The sequence below is a fragment of the Coregonus lavaretus genome, assembly GCF_964263955.1.
Source record: "Coregonus lavaretus genome assembly, chromosome: 13".
Classification (NCBI taxonomy): Eukaryota; Metazoa; Chordata; class Actinopteri; order Salmoniformes; family Salmonidae; genus Coregonus; species Coregonus lavaretus.
Window position 1 is genome coordinate 23495721 of NC_140000.1, and position 13479 is coordinate 23509199.

At 47.4% G+C, this 13479-nt stretch overlaps 1 protein-coding gene across 1 annotated transcript in view; it reads right to left on the reverse strand.

The window, feature by feature from the left end:
• The window catches only part of LOC311139521 (ras/Rap GTPase-activating protein SynGAP-like), a gene marked incomplete at its 3' end in the record, with an annotated part of 95899 nt that overhangs the window by 21831 nt on the left and 60589 nt on the right, over window positions 1–13479 (reverse strand). The window contains exons 9-17 of the mRNA XM_084174408.1: window positions 8051–8195; window positions 7785–7929; window positions 7341–7577; window positions 6860–7061; window positions 6322–6530; window positions 5783–5996; window positions 4847–5443; window positions 4198–4647; window positions 2292–2474 (exon numbers count right to left, since the gene is read on the reverse strand). Of these exons, the coding sequence (XP_084030534.1) occupies window positions 2292–2474; window positions 4198–4647; window positions 4847–5443; window positions 5783–5996; window positions 6322–6530; window positions 6860–7061; window positions 7341–7577; window positions 7785–7929; window positions 8051–8195 (2382 nt within the window). The remainder of the gene's footprint in view (window positions 1–2291; window positions 2475–4197; window positions 4648–4846; window positions 5444–5782; window positions 5997–6321; window positions 6531–6859; window positions 7062–7340; window positions 7578–7784; window positions 7930–8050; window positions 8196–13479) is intronic.

Genomic DNA, 13479 nt, shown 5'->3' on the forward strand with positions numbered 1-13479 from the left:
CAAAGGCGCGGACTGCGACCGCGCCAACCAAACACAAGAGGGCAGGGGCCGGGTGGGCATTCCGCCTCGGCGGCGGATCCGGCTCCGGGCGTGACCACCACACTCTCTCTACCCCCCCGTTGCGCCCCTGGTCTGGTCTGGCCCTCTGGCCGGAGCTGGACTGAACACTGGTGGAGCGGATTGCTCTGGCTCCGGCGTGGAGCAGGCACGGACCGTGCCGGACTGACGACGCGCACCACTGGCCTGGTGCGGGGAGCAGGGACGGGCCGGACCGGGCCGACGACGCGCACCACTGGCCCGGTGCGGGGAGCAGGAACGGGCCGGACCGGGCCGACGACGCGCACCATTGGCTTGGTGCGGGGAGCAGGAACAGGCCGGACCGGGCTGGCGACGCGCACCACCGGCCCAGCGCGGGGTGCAGGAACGGGCCGGACTGGGCTGACGACGCGCACCACTGGCTTGGTGCGGGAAGCAGGAACAGGCCGGACCGGGCTGGCGACGCGCACCACCGGCTTGGTGCGGGGAGCAGGAAGAGGCCGGACCGGGCTGGCGACGCGCACCACCGGCCCAGCGCGGGGAGCAGGAACGGGCCGGACCGGGCTGACGACGCGCACCACTGGCTTGGTGCGGGAAGCAGGAACAGGCCGGACCAGGCTGGCGACGCGCACCACCGGCCCAGCGCGGGGAGCAGGAACGGGCCGGACCGGGCTGACGACGCGCACCACTGGCTTGGTGCGGGAAGCAGGAACAGGCCGGACCGGGCTGGCGACGCGCACCACCGGCTTGGTGCGGGGAGCAGGAACAGGCCGGACCGGGCTGACGACGCGCACCACCGGCCTGGTGCGGGGAGCAGGAACGGGCCGGACCGGGCTGATGACGCGCACCACTGGTTTGGTGCGGGGAGCAGGAACGGGCCGGACCGGGCTGACGACGCGCACCATTGGCTTAGTGCGGGGAGCAGGAACAGGCCGGACCGGGCTGGCGACGCACATCACAGGCTTAGTGCGGGGAGCAGGGACGGGCCTGACCATACTGGGAACACACCCCGCTGGCCTTGTGCGGGAATCAGGAACGGGCCGGACCGGACTGGTGACACACACCACTTGCTTGGTGCGAGGAGCGGGACTGGGTTTCCTCATAAACCTCCGCTCCCTCTGCTGCCTAACCAGTTCCTCTCGCCGTGCCTCCACACTCTCCTTCTCCCTCGTGACCAGTGGCCCCCGTCACCTGGCGGCCTCCTCTGCTAACCTGCTGAACCGCTCTATCGCGGCCTCCTGCTGCCTCGTCGTCCACGGCATGAGCCCCCCCCCTAAATTTTTTTTGGGCTTGTCTATCCCCCGTGAACATGGCCTCCATGGCTCTCGCCAGACTCTCACTCTTCTCCTCCCAAGTCCATCCTCTCTCCTCTTCACGCTGCTTGATCCAGTCGTGGTGGGATCTTCTGTCACGATCGTTATGAGATGAAGCGGACCAAGGCGCAGCGTGATAAGCGTACATACTTTATTGTGTACACACACGAACCAAAACAATAAACAAACGATACGTGAAGTCCTAGGTTAAATAACACAAACCTTAACGGAACAAGATCCCACAACGTAACATGCCAACAGGCTGCCTAAGTATGGTCCCCAATCAGAGACAACGAGCTACAGCTGTCTCTGATTGGGAACCACCCTGGCCAACATAGAAATACACGATCTAGAACGACAAACCTAGAAAACTAAACAAGGAAAAATCCACACCCTGGCTCAACATTTAAGAGTCCCCAGAGCCAGGGCGTGACAGGGTTGACTGAACACACCTTCACTCGGACAAAGAAATGTGGTAATGCGGTATCTGTGGTCAAATATGAATATGCAAGCTAAAAGTTTGTTTATTTTCAATGACTCACTGTTGTTCAAGTTCATCCTCAGCTGTTCCTATCTAAATTATTCATAAAGAAGTGTCTCGGTACCATCTGCTCTCCACTGATAGACTTGAATTGCACTTCCCTGACATCTGCACTGTGCATTAAGAAGGAGATATGACTCAGATCAGTGTTACGGTTCTCTAGTCTCACAGTTTGCTGTTGAATATGCTAAAGAGAAGAGAGAAATTCTGCATTCCTTTGAGGCATCGTTTTGTTACTGTCGATTTCCCAGAAGATTGGGATTTCAATGCCAAAGCTACAGTATATTGTTAAGACAATTATGTACTGTTTTCTATATATACACACACACACATTGCCAATGTCAAATTAAGGCTACCATTCTTTTGTATTGCGAAAGCTGTGGTGGGAGAGATGTATCTACCCTGTCTAAGCGAGACTCATCCATGCTTTTGGAGTACTCCTTCAGCTTGAACTCCTCGCGGTCGATGCGGTTCGCCTCCAGAGTAATGTCAGCGGAGAGGTGAGGCATGTTGGAGACCCAGGCGACTGTTCTCTCATTGGCCGGGGTCGGGGGGTTAAGGGTCGAGGGCGACTGGCCGGAACCCTGGGGGAAAAGACAAGAAGCAGATATGAAGAGGATGAATATGTACTAGTACTAGCAGTGGTGTGTATTCATGGATGCCGAGGGAAGCCAGGCTTTCCCCAAAGAATTACTAAGAAAAAAAGAAAAAAACATATAACATAATGTATCTTTCGTCTCTCTGTGTTTTATAATTTTCCATCAATTCGTAAGAGGCTGAATATATCTCACTGGAGAAAGCATCTAAGCGAGCAAAACAGTGTCCCTCTGTCTCTGTATCTGTAGGCCATCTACCAGATGCTGTCTGGTCCAAAAGAGTATGACATAGTTGCCGGGCATTTGACTTTCCTTGATTAAAAAAAAAGTATAAAATAATAGCCAATCAGCGTTGTGCTAAACTGAGTGAGCTCAACTGTGAATGGTTCTGGCGCATCAAAAAAAGGTGTCAAAGGAAGCAAGTTTGGAATTGCCGTCACTCCTCTCAAATCGCATTGAGAGCATATGTCATTAAGAAACAACTTGAATTGTTGCATCTCGTTGTGTTGTTGTCCTCCGGTGGCTAGCTAGCTAGCTAAAGTTGTCCCTTTCCTAAATTAGCCATGGATTGAGATAGGGATTTGGACTGGTGGTTTGACTTAATTCTCTGTACTGGCCAATGCTTATAACGGCAATTCTGATCCAAACATTAATTCATACATTGTGCCCCTGGCCTGAGAGGATGGAAGTTGAATATGTAGCTAGATGTAGAAGGTTAATGTTAACTAGCTAATGTTGCTCATGAAAGAAAGTTAGGCTAGCGAGCAAGCATTTTAGCCAGGTAGCCTAGGACAACAAAAAATAAAAGCGTGTACTGTATGACAGAGTGATAGACTATTTCATCAACATGAAAGAGAGGAGGATAGCATTGGCGTTTCTCTACAAGTAGGGTGAGTCAAAATGTTTTTTCTACTTGCACGAACACACACGCATGTACACACACACACACGCACACAGAAATCAGAACCATGGACAGCCACATCATATTCAGCTTACGTTGATTGGACTAAATAGTTTTTGGTATATTTTAGTTGTCACTGTATAAGACTAAGCATAGGTGATTTGATGATGTTGAAATGTTGAAGTTGAAATGGTGCTGGAATAGTGGAGGCAGCTCCTGTTTTCTTTGCGACTTGCGGTAACTCTACGTGGTTCTAAATCAATAGTTGTTTAGTGGTCTGAAAATGTCGGAAACATTAGCTTGCTTGACCATGCTGTAGGTCATGTAACTGTTTGTTACATGTAATATGCTTTGTGGACTCCACCGGACAGAGGCTGCTCTCCAGTTTTGTGATGAAACAAAGGTGTGGTTGAATTTATTCTGCCACTGTGTCTTCTTATTGTCTCAGCCTTGTCAGGCCTATATATCACGGTGTCAAGGTATATGAACTAACAGGTTATAGAGCAAGCAACGCAATTATCACAACACATAAGTTGGAATATGGCTTTTTTTTCTGGCTTCCTCAGTGATTTTACCCACGCACCGCTACTGTGTACTCCACACATGAGGGGGTGACCGTTGGTCCTAATTAATCAGACAGGTCACTGGGATTCTGGGGTTGGTCAGAAAAAACTGTGCAAGAGAGGTGTGTTGGAATTGTTATATAATGCTCTTTTCAGAGTGAGAGAAAATAACACAGTGACAGCTATGAGCTTTTATCAGGTTTAAGGGTAGATTGAATTACACAATAAAGTACAGTAGCCTGCATACCTGTTTGCTGATGGAAGGTTTGAGCAGGTGCTGTTGCTGTGGTTGTTGTTGTTGTTGCTGCTGCTGTGATTGCTGTATGGTTGTTGTAGTGCCCCCCTGTGGCCCCTGGGGGCCCTGGCTCTCCCTGACAGAGCTCTGCTGGTGGGGCAGTCCAGGGGCTGTGTTATCTTTGACCGACAGCTGTTGCCGTGGTGCCTGTTGCCGACCTCCGTAGTTCGACTCTGGCGATAGGTTGGCACTGGGCGGTCGCGTCTTAGCGGATGGTGTGGGAGCAGCAGCCGCACTGACGGACAGCTGATGGGAGGTCTGTGATTTGACGCGTTGGGCGGGAGGCGGGGCGATTGAGCTCTGGCGCACGGGCTGGACTGTGGAGGGGGGTGTGGCCAGGGAGGAGTGGGATGTGCCAGTCTGAGAGGCCATGCCCATCTGCTGTTGCTGTTGAAGATTATCCTAACAGGACAATTAGAGAACACCAAGTTATCCTGGCCTTAAACCTGTTTCAGATGTTTACATTATGCTAATCCTATTCATGTAGGCTACAAACAAATGTTGACTTCAATTATGATCAAGTAGGAGAGACAAAAAGGCTAATTTGCACAAAAGTAGAGCATGATTGTAAACACATTATTGACCTAAGGTTAATCCATACCTGCCCGTGCATGGACAGTTGCCGCCGTGCGTAATCAGCCCTGCTGTAGTCGTCGCTATAGCTGTGTGAGTGGATAATGGCTGGCTGCCCCAGGTGCCCTGCCCCGGTCCTCAGGGTGGACAGGTCCTCGCTGCGGGAGAACCCCCCGTGGGCGAACTGGGGGATGTAGGCCTGGTGTGAGCCACCGGGGTCAGGCTCCGGGGCCAGGAGCAGGGGCGGCGGGAGATGGGCCCTGCTGTGCTGGTGGTGGAGGTGGGGTCCATCTGCGGTGCCGGTGGCCAGGTGAAACAGGGGGTTCTGGAAGGAGAGCGGGTATCTCAGGGCGGCGGCCTGCTGCTGCTGCTGCTGGGACAGCGAGTCGGTGGTGGTACCCATCTGGCTCAACTGGCTCAGCCGGAGGCCCCCTGACATGCTGGATCCCCCCGAGCCGGCCGAGAGCCGGCCCCCGGCCCGGAGCTGGCCGCTCAGGCCCGAGCCCAGGCCTCCGCCACCCTGGCTGCTGAGCCCTCCGAAGCTGCCCATGCCGGTGATGGAGGCCTGGGAGGAGTTGAGCATGGCCACCGACTGCAGGTTAGACACGCTGTTCAATGTGGAGTCCTGGAGGTCCATCATAGATATACACTTTATTGACACTGAGCACCTAGACTAGATTGATATAGCTAACATCCTTGTGTGCCCAATTCTAAAGTGCCAATAAGTTGATTAAGTGTGTTATCTATTGAGAGGGGTGGTTGTATGCCTGAATTGCATGTCCCATGACTTACCACTAAGGTACATGCATCATTTTCCTATGAGCGCACAGCTGCCATACTATCCTGCAGTCGTCTGCCAGACTTGGCTACCACATGGAAAGGAGATGTGCAGTTTACATAGTTTCCTGTTGAACACGGCTCCTAATAGATCTTAATGCTATCAAAACTCTAGAATTCAACTAACCTTGTGGTCTGGCTCGGTGATATCGGAGCTACTGGTGCAGTAGGCAGGGCTGGATCGGGCCAAGGGAGGGCGGGTTACATAGAAAACGTCTTTGGAGGCTCGATGTGGGTGATCGCGCTCTTGGAAACTCAGCTGAGCATGAGCACGAGATGGCATGATCCCCCCACTGGACAGACCAGAGGTAGGGGAAGGCAAGCGAGTGATATCTATGGAGCTTAAGAAAGGTAACAACACATAGCAACAGATTGGAGAAGACGATGACAAGGTTATAGGTGTATTACAAGTTAGGATTTAGCACAAAAGGCAAAACCCAACCACAGCCTTATGGCGGGAAAGGCAAAACTTTAACATTGGCCATGATAAATGCCCCAACCAACCATCCTCCTAGGCCTGGTTTTCCCAACACAGATTAAACCTAATCCAAGACTAAAAGGTATGTTCAATGGAAATTCTCCATTCAAAGTGCTTTTCAGTCCAGGACTATACTTAACCTGTGTCCAGGAAACAAGCCATAGGGTTAAATAAAGCCAGGGCACTACCTGTTGAGATCCTTCATCATGAGATTCTGGAACTCCGAGGAGACTCCTCTGTTGAAGCTGGGTCGTGAGAGCAGCCTCTCCGTCTGTCTCTCATGGACTCTATCTGTCTGGTTCTGGTGGCTGGGCTGCCTCTGCAGGTGGGGGTTACGCAGGGCCATGCTGATGTCATTCAAGAGGCGGGGCAAGGGACCCAGTTTGATAATGGCATCCTGTGGGTTAGGGTTAGAAGACTGACATGAATACAAGTTAGCAATGACAATAGGAAAAGCATTCAAATGGTTAAAAAGTGTGGTTGATAATTTTAAGTATCTTATCTTTGAAAATTGCAAGTGCACTTAATCATTCCGTTCATTCTACTGTCTCAAACATTCAGATTACTGGGTTGTCAAGACCATACATAGTTATTTTATTGTACTGATTCCATATTGCACTCAATCATTATTGAATAACCCTACATTGGTTATCTGTAACTTATAATTCTTTATTGGTCATATATTGTAGCGGTTGTATTGTTAATATTTACCCTGATCCTCCCTACCTTGCTGAGCTGGGCCATGACCTCCCAGAGGAGGCTGTGCAGTATGGACAGCTCCCTGCCCAGGTCGATGTAGCCCTCGAAGCCCCCTGCGTTGCTCACACTGTCCAGATTGGAGATCTCATAGAGGAACTGCTGCATGGAGCCCCACTCCATCTCTAAGAACTCATTCATGAAGCACATGTACTCCTCTTTCATGCCAAACCTGAGGGAGAGAGAGAAGAAGAAGAAAGAGTGGGGTATAGGAGGAAGAGTCAAAATGCTGTATACTCACAGAGATTACATCATTGGCTGGTTTCCCGGACACAGAATTAGCCCAATCCTGGATTAATAACTAATAAGCACTTTCAATGAAGAATCTACATTGAGCATGCTTTTTAGTCCAGGACTAGGTTTAGTCTGTGCCCGGGAAAAAGACTCAAAATATTACAAAAGTTTTAGCATAAGCATAACATTATGAGTTGTTTTGAATGAATGAACTGACTTGGAGAAGTTGGCCAGGTTCTGCACCACTTTGGAGATGAGGGTGAGCGTGCGTGACGTCTGCTCGTCTGGGTACTCCTGGGTCAGGTTGAACAGGGAGGGGGACATGACGGCCGGACACAGGAAGCGCAGGAAAAGGGAGCCGCTGATTAGGCGGTCTGCGATGTCCTCCCTCCCCCTCTCCGCACAGCGCACCCTCCACGAGGCAAACACCTCCTTCAGCTCTCGAGGGAACACACTGCAGAGAGATACAAATATACAGTGTGTTATTCTCATTTGATAGGATATTCTGTTTTAGTCAGGCAATGTATGCCAACTACTGAAGGCAAATCTGGTGTGCTCAACAATCCAAATTCTGTAAATATGTCTTTGGGTGCTGTAGGCGTAGGAGTAATCCTACATGAATGAAAACAACTGTAAGCACTCATATATGCCAACTACTGACCAATGGGAGTTGACGATTTTGCAGAGTGCCAGTTCGCAGCACATGCGGAGATTGGCTTGGTGATCTGGAAGGACAGAGGGTGGTGTCCTCATGGGGTCCACCTCGCAGTTCTCCTCCGATTCGTACAGTGCCCTTATGAACTCCCCTGAAACAAACACAATATCACCGACCATTAGGCAAACACAGAAAGATACTGGATACATCACAGCAAGAACAGTCCAACAACATGTATTGAGAGATTAATGTGAAGCATTTGACGGTCACACCTATTGCATCCTTGAGGTACTTATGTCCAATCAGCTTGAGGTACTCTTCTATGGCTTTGGTGGCCAGAGTGTTCTCTCTGAAGATAAGGTGTTCTCGGTCAATGAATCTATCTACCTCACACATCGCCATGTCCGAAAGAAAATCCTGGGGAAAAAAAAAACAGAAACATCAACATAGCATAGGCTTTCTTTGTAAAACATTCAATTACAATCTATTGGGTACTCTCAAATTCAATTTTGAGGATATAACGTCTTTCCGGAGGTCAGAGTGTAATTTGTTATGTTTAATGTTCCTTTTGTTTCAATCTGTTTTGGCTCATGGTTTGGTAAGAAAACCAAGAAGTAGTCAAACTAATGTTCATTTTGTAGTTCATATTGCCTTGAAGATGGAATCTGCAGGTCATGGGCGTCCCCATGCCTCCCCACTTCTTCTGTTGTGTTTTCACTTTGAACGAAAACAAGGGGATTGAGCCCTGAGCCGCCTTGGGCTGGCCTTCTGGGCAAGGTGTGTCTTTGTGCTAAATCCTGCCTACTCAAACAACCCTGCTGCCATTGCTCCGGAGATGGAGAGGAAGTGAAAGTCACTTGCAAGCTACAGCCACCAGAAACAAACACAGAGCAGATGAAGCCAACAAGCTAGCTAACTTGTTTGCAGATTAACTTTCCTGGTAGCAGGGTCAGCGTTTTCAGAAAATGTTGACAGAAACAAGCATCATTCTCGATTCTTGGATCTGTATCAACTCGACCCCAAAAGAGAAAAAGAAGCGAGAAGAACACTGCTCATGACCAATCCAGAAACCGGATAGACATTGGAATTAATTTTGAAAGGTGGAAGAGTGACGCTGAAATGACAACCATTCTCATGGACAGGTAGGTAAGTGTTGGGTTGAGTTTTTAGCCTGCCTTTTTTTTGCTAACCTTAGTGTGTTCAGTGTTCAAGCTAGCTAACACGGCTACTTAGCTAGCTAGCTGACATCTTCTGTATTCTAACTGTTTTGTCCTCAAAGGAATCTAACGACAGCTACACTGTATAAACCACACAAGATGCCCAATGCCTTTATTTCAACTAGCTAACGTTAGCTAGCTACCTAAAGCTACATATGCAGATTGTTTACATGATAGTGTGTTTGGTTTGTAGATGATAATGCTAGCTAGCTAGGTGGTCGACAGCATTTTCAACCCAGGACCACCCCAAACAATGCATCTAGCTATACATTCGGTACAGTGACATCACACAAACATGTATTTCTCAGGGAGATACTGGTGGAGACAGTCTGATTTCGAGGGAATCTGAGGTTATAGAAGTTTGGTTGTGGAAAAATCAACACCAAAAGAGAGGTAAGAAATGCTATGGATTTTTTTGTTATGTTTTGTGATTCAATAATTATTTGATTGGTAATCGACCAACGGAAGCTATGTTTCCCTGTTCAGCACATTGCCTACATAGCATGGCATTGAGTCCTACCGTGAATTTCACAACTTTAAGGAATGAATATCCAGCATGGTCAGTCAAGTAAACAATGGCTCATCTTCATGACATAATATTGGTAGACCATGGGCCATCAAGTAATAGGATGGTTACATTAGCATGACACATGTTACACTGGTTACAGCAAAACACCACATCCTATGTATGTAAAGGACACTGTTATGACAGTGACTTAGTACATATTACCTCAATTACCTCGACTAACCGGTGCCCCCACACATTGACTCTGTACACACATTGACAGGCTGTCCTGTAGCTCAGTTGGTAGAGCATGGTGCTTGCAACGCCAGGGTTGTGGGTTCGTTTCCCATGGGGGGCCAGTATGAAAAATGTATGCACTCACTAACTGTAAATCGCTCTGGATAAGAGCGTCTGCTAAATGACTAAAATCTAAAATGTAAAAATGTACCCCCTGTATATAGCCTCGCTATTGTTATTTTTACTGCTGCTCTATAATTATTTATTGTGTGATTTTTTTTTGGTATTCTTTCTTAAAACTGCATTGTTGGTTAAGGGCTTGTAAGTAAGCATTTGTGGCACATGTGACAAATAAAATTGGATTTGATTTGATTTATTTGGCACTAATGTCTCATCACCTTTATTTTACCAGGTAAGCCAGTTGAGAACAAGTTCTCATTTACAACTGCGACCTGGCCAAGATAAAGCAAAGCAGTGCGATAAAAACAACAACAACACAGAGTTACATATGGAATAAACAAAACGTACAGTCAATAACACAATAGAAAATCTATATACAGTGTGTGCAAATGTAGTAAGTTATGGAGGTAAGGCAATACATAGGCCATAGTGCAAAATAATTACAATTTAGTATTAACACTGGAGTGATAGATGTGCAGAAGATGATGTGCAAATAGAGATACTGGGGTGCAAATGAGCAAAATAAATAACTATGTAAATAGCAATATGGGGATGAGGTAGTTGGGTGAGCTAATTACAGATGGGCTGTGTACAGGTGCAGTGATCGGTAAGCTGCTCTGACAACTGATGCTTAAAGTTAGTGAGGGAGATAAGTGTCTCCAGCTTCAGAGATTTTTGCAGTTCGTTCCAGTCATTTTCAGCAGAGAACTGGAAGGAATGGCGGCCAAAGGAGGTATTGGCTTTGGGGATGACCAGTGAGATATACCTGCTGGAACGCATACTACGGGTGGGTGTTGCTATGGTGACCAATGATCTAAGATAAGGCAGGGATTTGCCTAGAAGTGATTTATAGATGACCTGGAGCCATTGGGTTTAGCAACGAATATGTAGTGAGGGCCAGCCAACGAGAGCGTACAGGTCACAATGGTGGGTAGTATATGGGGCTTTGGTGACAAAACGGATGGCACTGTGATAGACTACATCCAATTTGCTGAGTAGAGTGTTGGAAGCTATTTTGTAAATGACATCGCCAAAGTCAAGGATCGGTACAATAGTCAGTTTTACGAGGGCATGTTTAGCAGCATGAGTGAAGGAGGCTTTGTTGCGAAATAGGAAGCCGATTCTAGATTTAACTTTGGATTGGAGATGCTTAATGTGAGTCTAGAAGGAGAGTTTACGGTCTAACCAGACACCTAGGTATTTGTAGTTGTCCACATATTCTAAGTCAGACCCGCCGAGAGTAGTGATTCTAGTCGGGCGGGCGGGTGCAAGCAGCGTTCGATTGAAGAGCATGCATTTAGTTTAATAGCGTTTAAGAGCAGTTGGAGGCCACGGAAGGAGTGTTGTATGGCATTGAAGCTCGTTTGGAGGTTTGTTAACACAGTGTCCAATGAAGGGCCAGATGTATACAAAATGGTGTCGTCTGCATAGAGGTGGATCTGAGAGTCACGAGCAGCAAGAGCAACATCATTGATATACACAGAGAATAGAGTCCGCCCGAGAATTGAACCCTGTGGCACCCCCATAGACACTGCCAGATGTCCAGACAACAGGCCCTCCGATTTGACACATTGAACTCTATCTGAGAAGTAGTTGGTGAACCAGGCGAGGCAGTCATTTGAGAAACCAAGGCTATTTAGTCTGCCAATAAGAATGCGGTGATTGACAGTGTCCCAAAACCTTTTGGAGTTAGTGCTACAGAATGCACATTTCTGTTTGAAAAAGCTAGCCTTTGCTTTCCTAACTGATTGTGTATATTGGTTCCTTACTTCCCTGAAAAGTTGCATATCGCGGGGGCTGTTCGATGCTAATGCAGTACGCCACAGGATGATTTTGTGCTGGTCAAGGGCAGTCAAGTCTGGGGTGAACCAAGGGCTATATCTGTTCTTAGTTCTGAATTTTTTGAATGGAGAATGCTTATTTAAGATGGAGAGGAAAACACTTTTGAAGAACATCCAGGCATCCAGGTATATATGTGCCCTCTGTTCCCCATTGTCCTTGTCGATTATTGTCCCATGTCCGTTGGTCTCGTGAGTACTGTGTATTGTGCTCTTGGTATTACGGGTCTCGTCCCGTGTATTGTTTAAAGGTTTACACCTTGCTCTTTTGTTTGGGTTACATCCCTATGTAATATATACACTATTGTTCAAAAGTTTGGGGTCACTTAGAAATGTCCTTGTTTTCCATGAAAACATACATGAAATGAGTTTGAATAGGACATATATTAACATGAATAGGAAATGTAGTCATTGACAAGGTTATAAATAATGATTTTTAATTGAAATAATAATTGTGTCCTTCAAACTTTGCTTTTGTCGAAGAATCCTCCATTTGCAGCAATTACAGCCTTGCAGACCTTTGGCATTCTAGTTGTCAATTTGTTGAGGTAATCTGAAGAGATTTCACCCCATGCTTCCTGAAGCACCTCCCACAAGTTGGATTGGCTTGATGGGCACTTATATGTACCATACAGTCAAGCTGCTCCCACAACAGCTCAATAGGGTTAAGATCCGGTGACTGTGCTGGCCACTCCATTATAGACAGTATACCAGTTGACTGCTTCTTCGCGAAATAGTTCTTGCATAGTTTGGAGCTGTGCTCTGGGTCATTGTCCTGTTGTAGGAGGAAATTGGCTCCAATCAAGCGCCGTCCACAGGGTATGGCATGGCGTTGCAAAATGGAGTGATAGCCTTCCTTCTTCAAGATCCCTTTTACCCTGTACAAATCTCCCACTTTACCACCACCAAACCACCCCCAGACCATCACATTGCCTCCATCATGCTTGACAGATGGCATCAAGCACTCCTCCAGCATCTTTTCATTTGGTCTGCGTCTCACAAACGTTCTTCTTTGTGATTCGTCTGTCCATAACACTTTTTTCCAATCTTCCTCTGTCCAGTGTCTGTGTTCTTTTGCCCATCTTAATCTTTTATTTTTATTGGCCAGTCTGAGATATGGCTTTTTCTTTGCAACTCTGCCTAGAAGGTCAGCATCCCAGAGTTGCCTCTTCACTGTTGACGTTGAGACTGGTGTTTTGCGGGTACTATTTAATGAAGCTGCCAGTTGAGGACCTGTGAGGCGTCTGTTTCTCAAACGAGACACTCTAATGTATTTGTCCTCTTGCTCAGTTGTGCACCGGGGCCTCCCACTCCTTTTTATATTCTGGTTAGAGCCAGTTTGCACTGTTCTGTGAAGGGAGTAGAACACAGCGTTGTTCAAGATCTTCAGTTTCTTGGCAATTTCTCGCATGGAATAGCCTTCATTTCTCAGAACAAGAATAGACTGACGAGTTTCAGAAGAAAGTTCTTTGTTTCTGGCCATTTTGAGCCTGTAATCGAACCCACAATTACTGATGCTCCAGATACTCAACTAGTGTCAAGAAGTCCAGTTTTATTGCTTCTTTAATCAGCACAACAGTTTTCAGCTGTGCTAACATAATTGCAAAAGGGTTTTCTAATGATCAATTAGACTTTTAAAATGATAAACTTGGATTAGCAAACACAACGTGCCATTGGAACACAGGACTGATGGTTGCTGATAATGGGCCTCTGTACGCCTATGT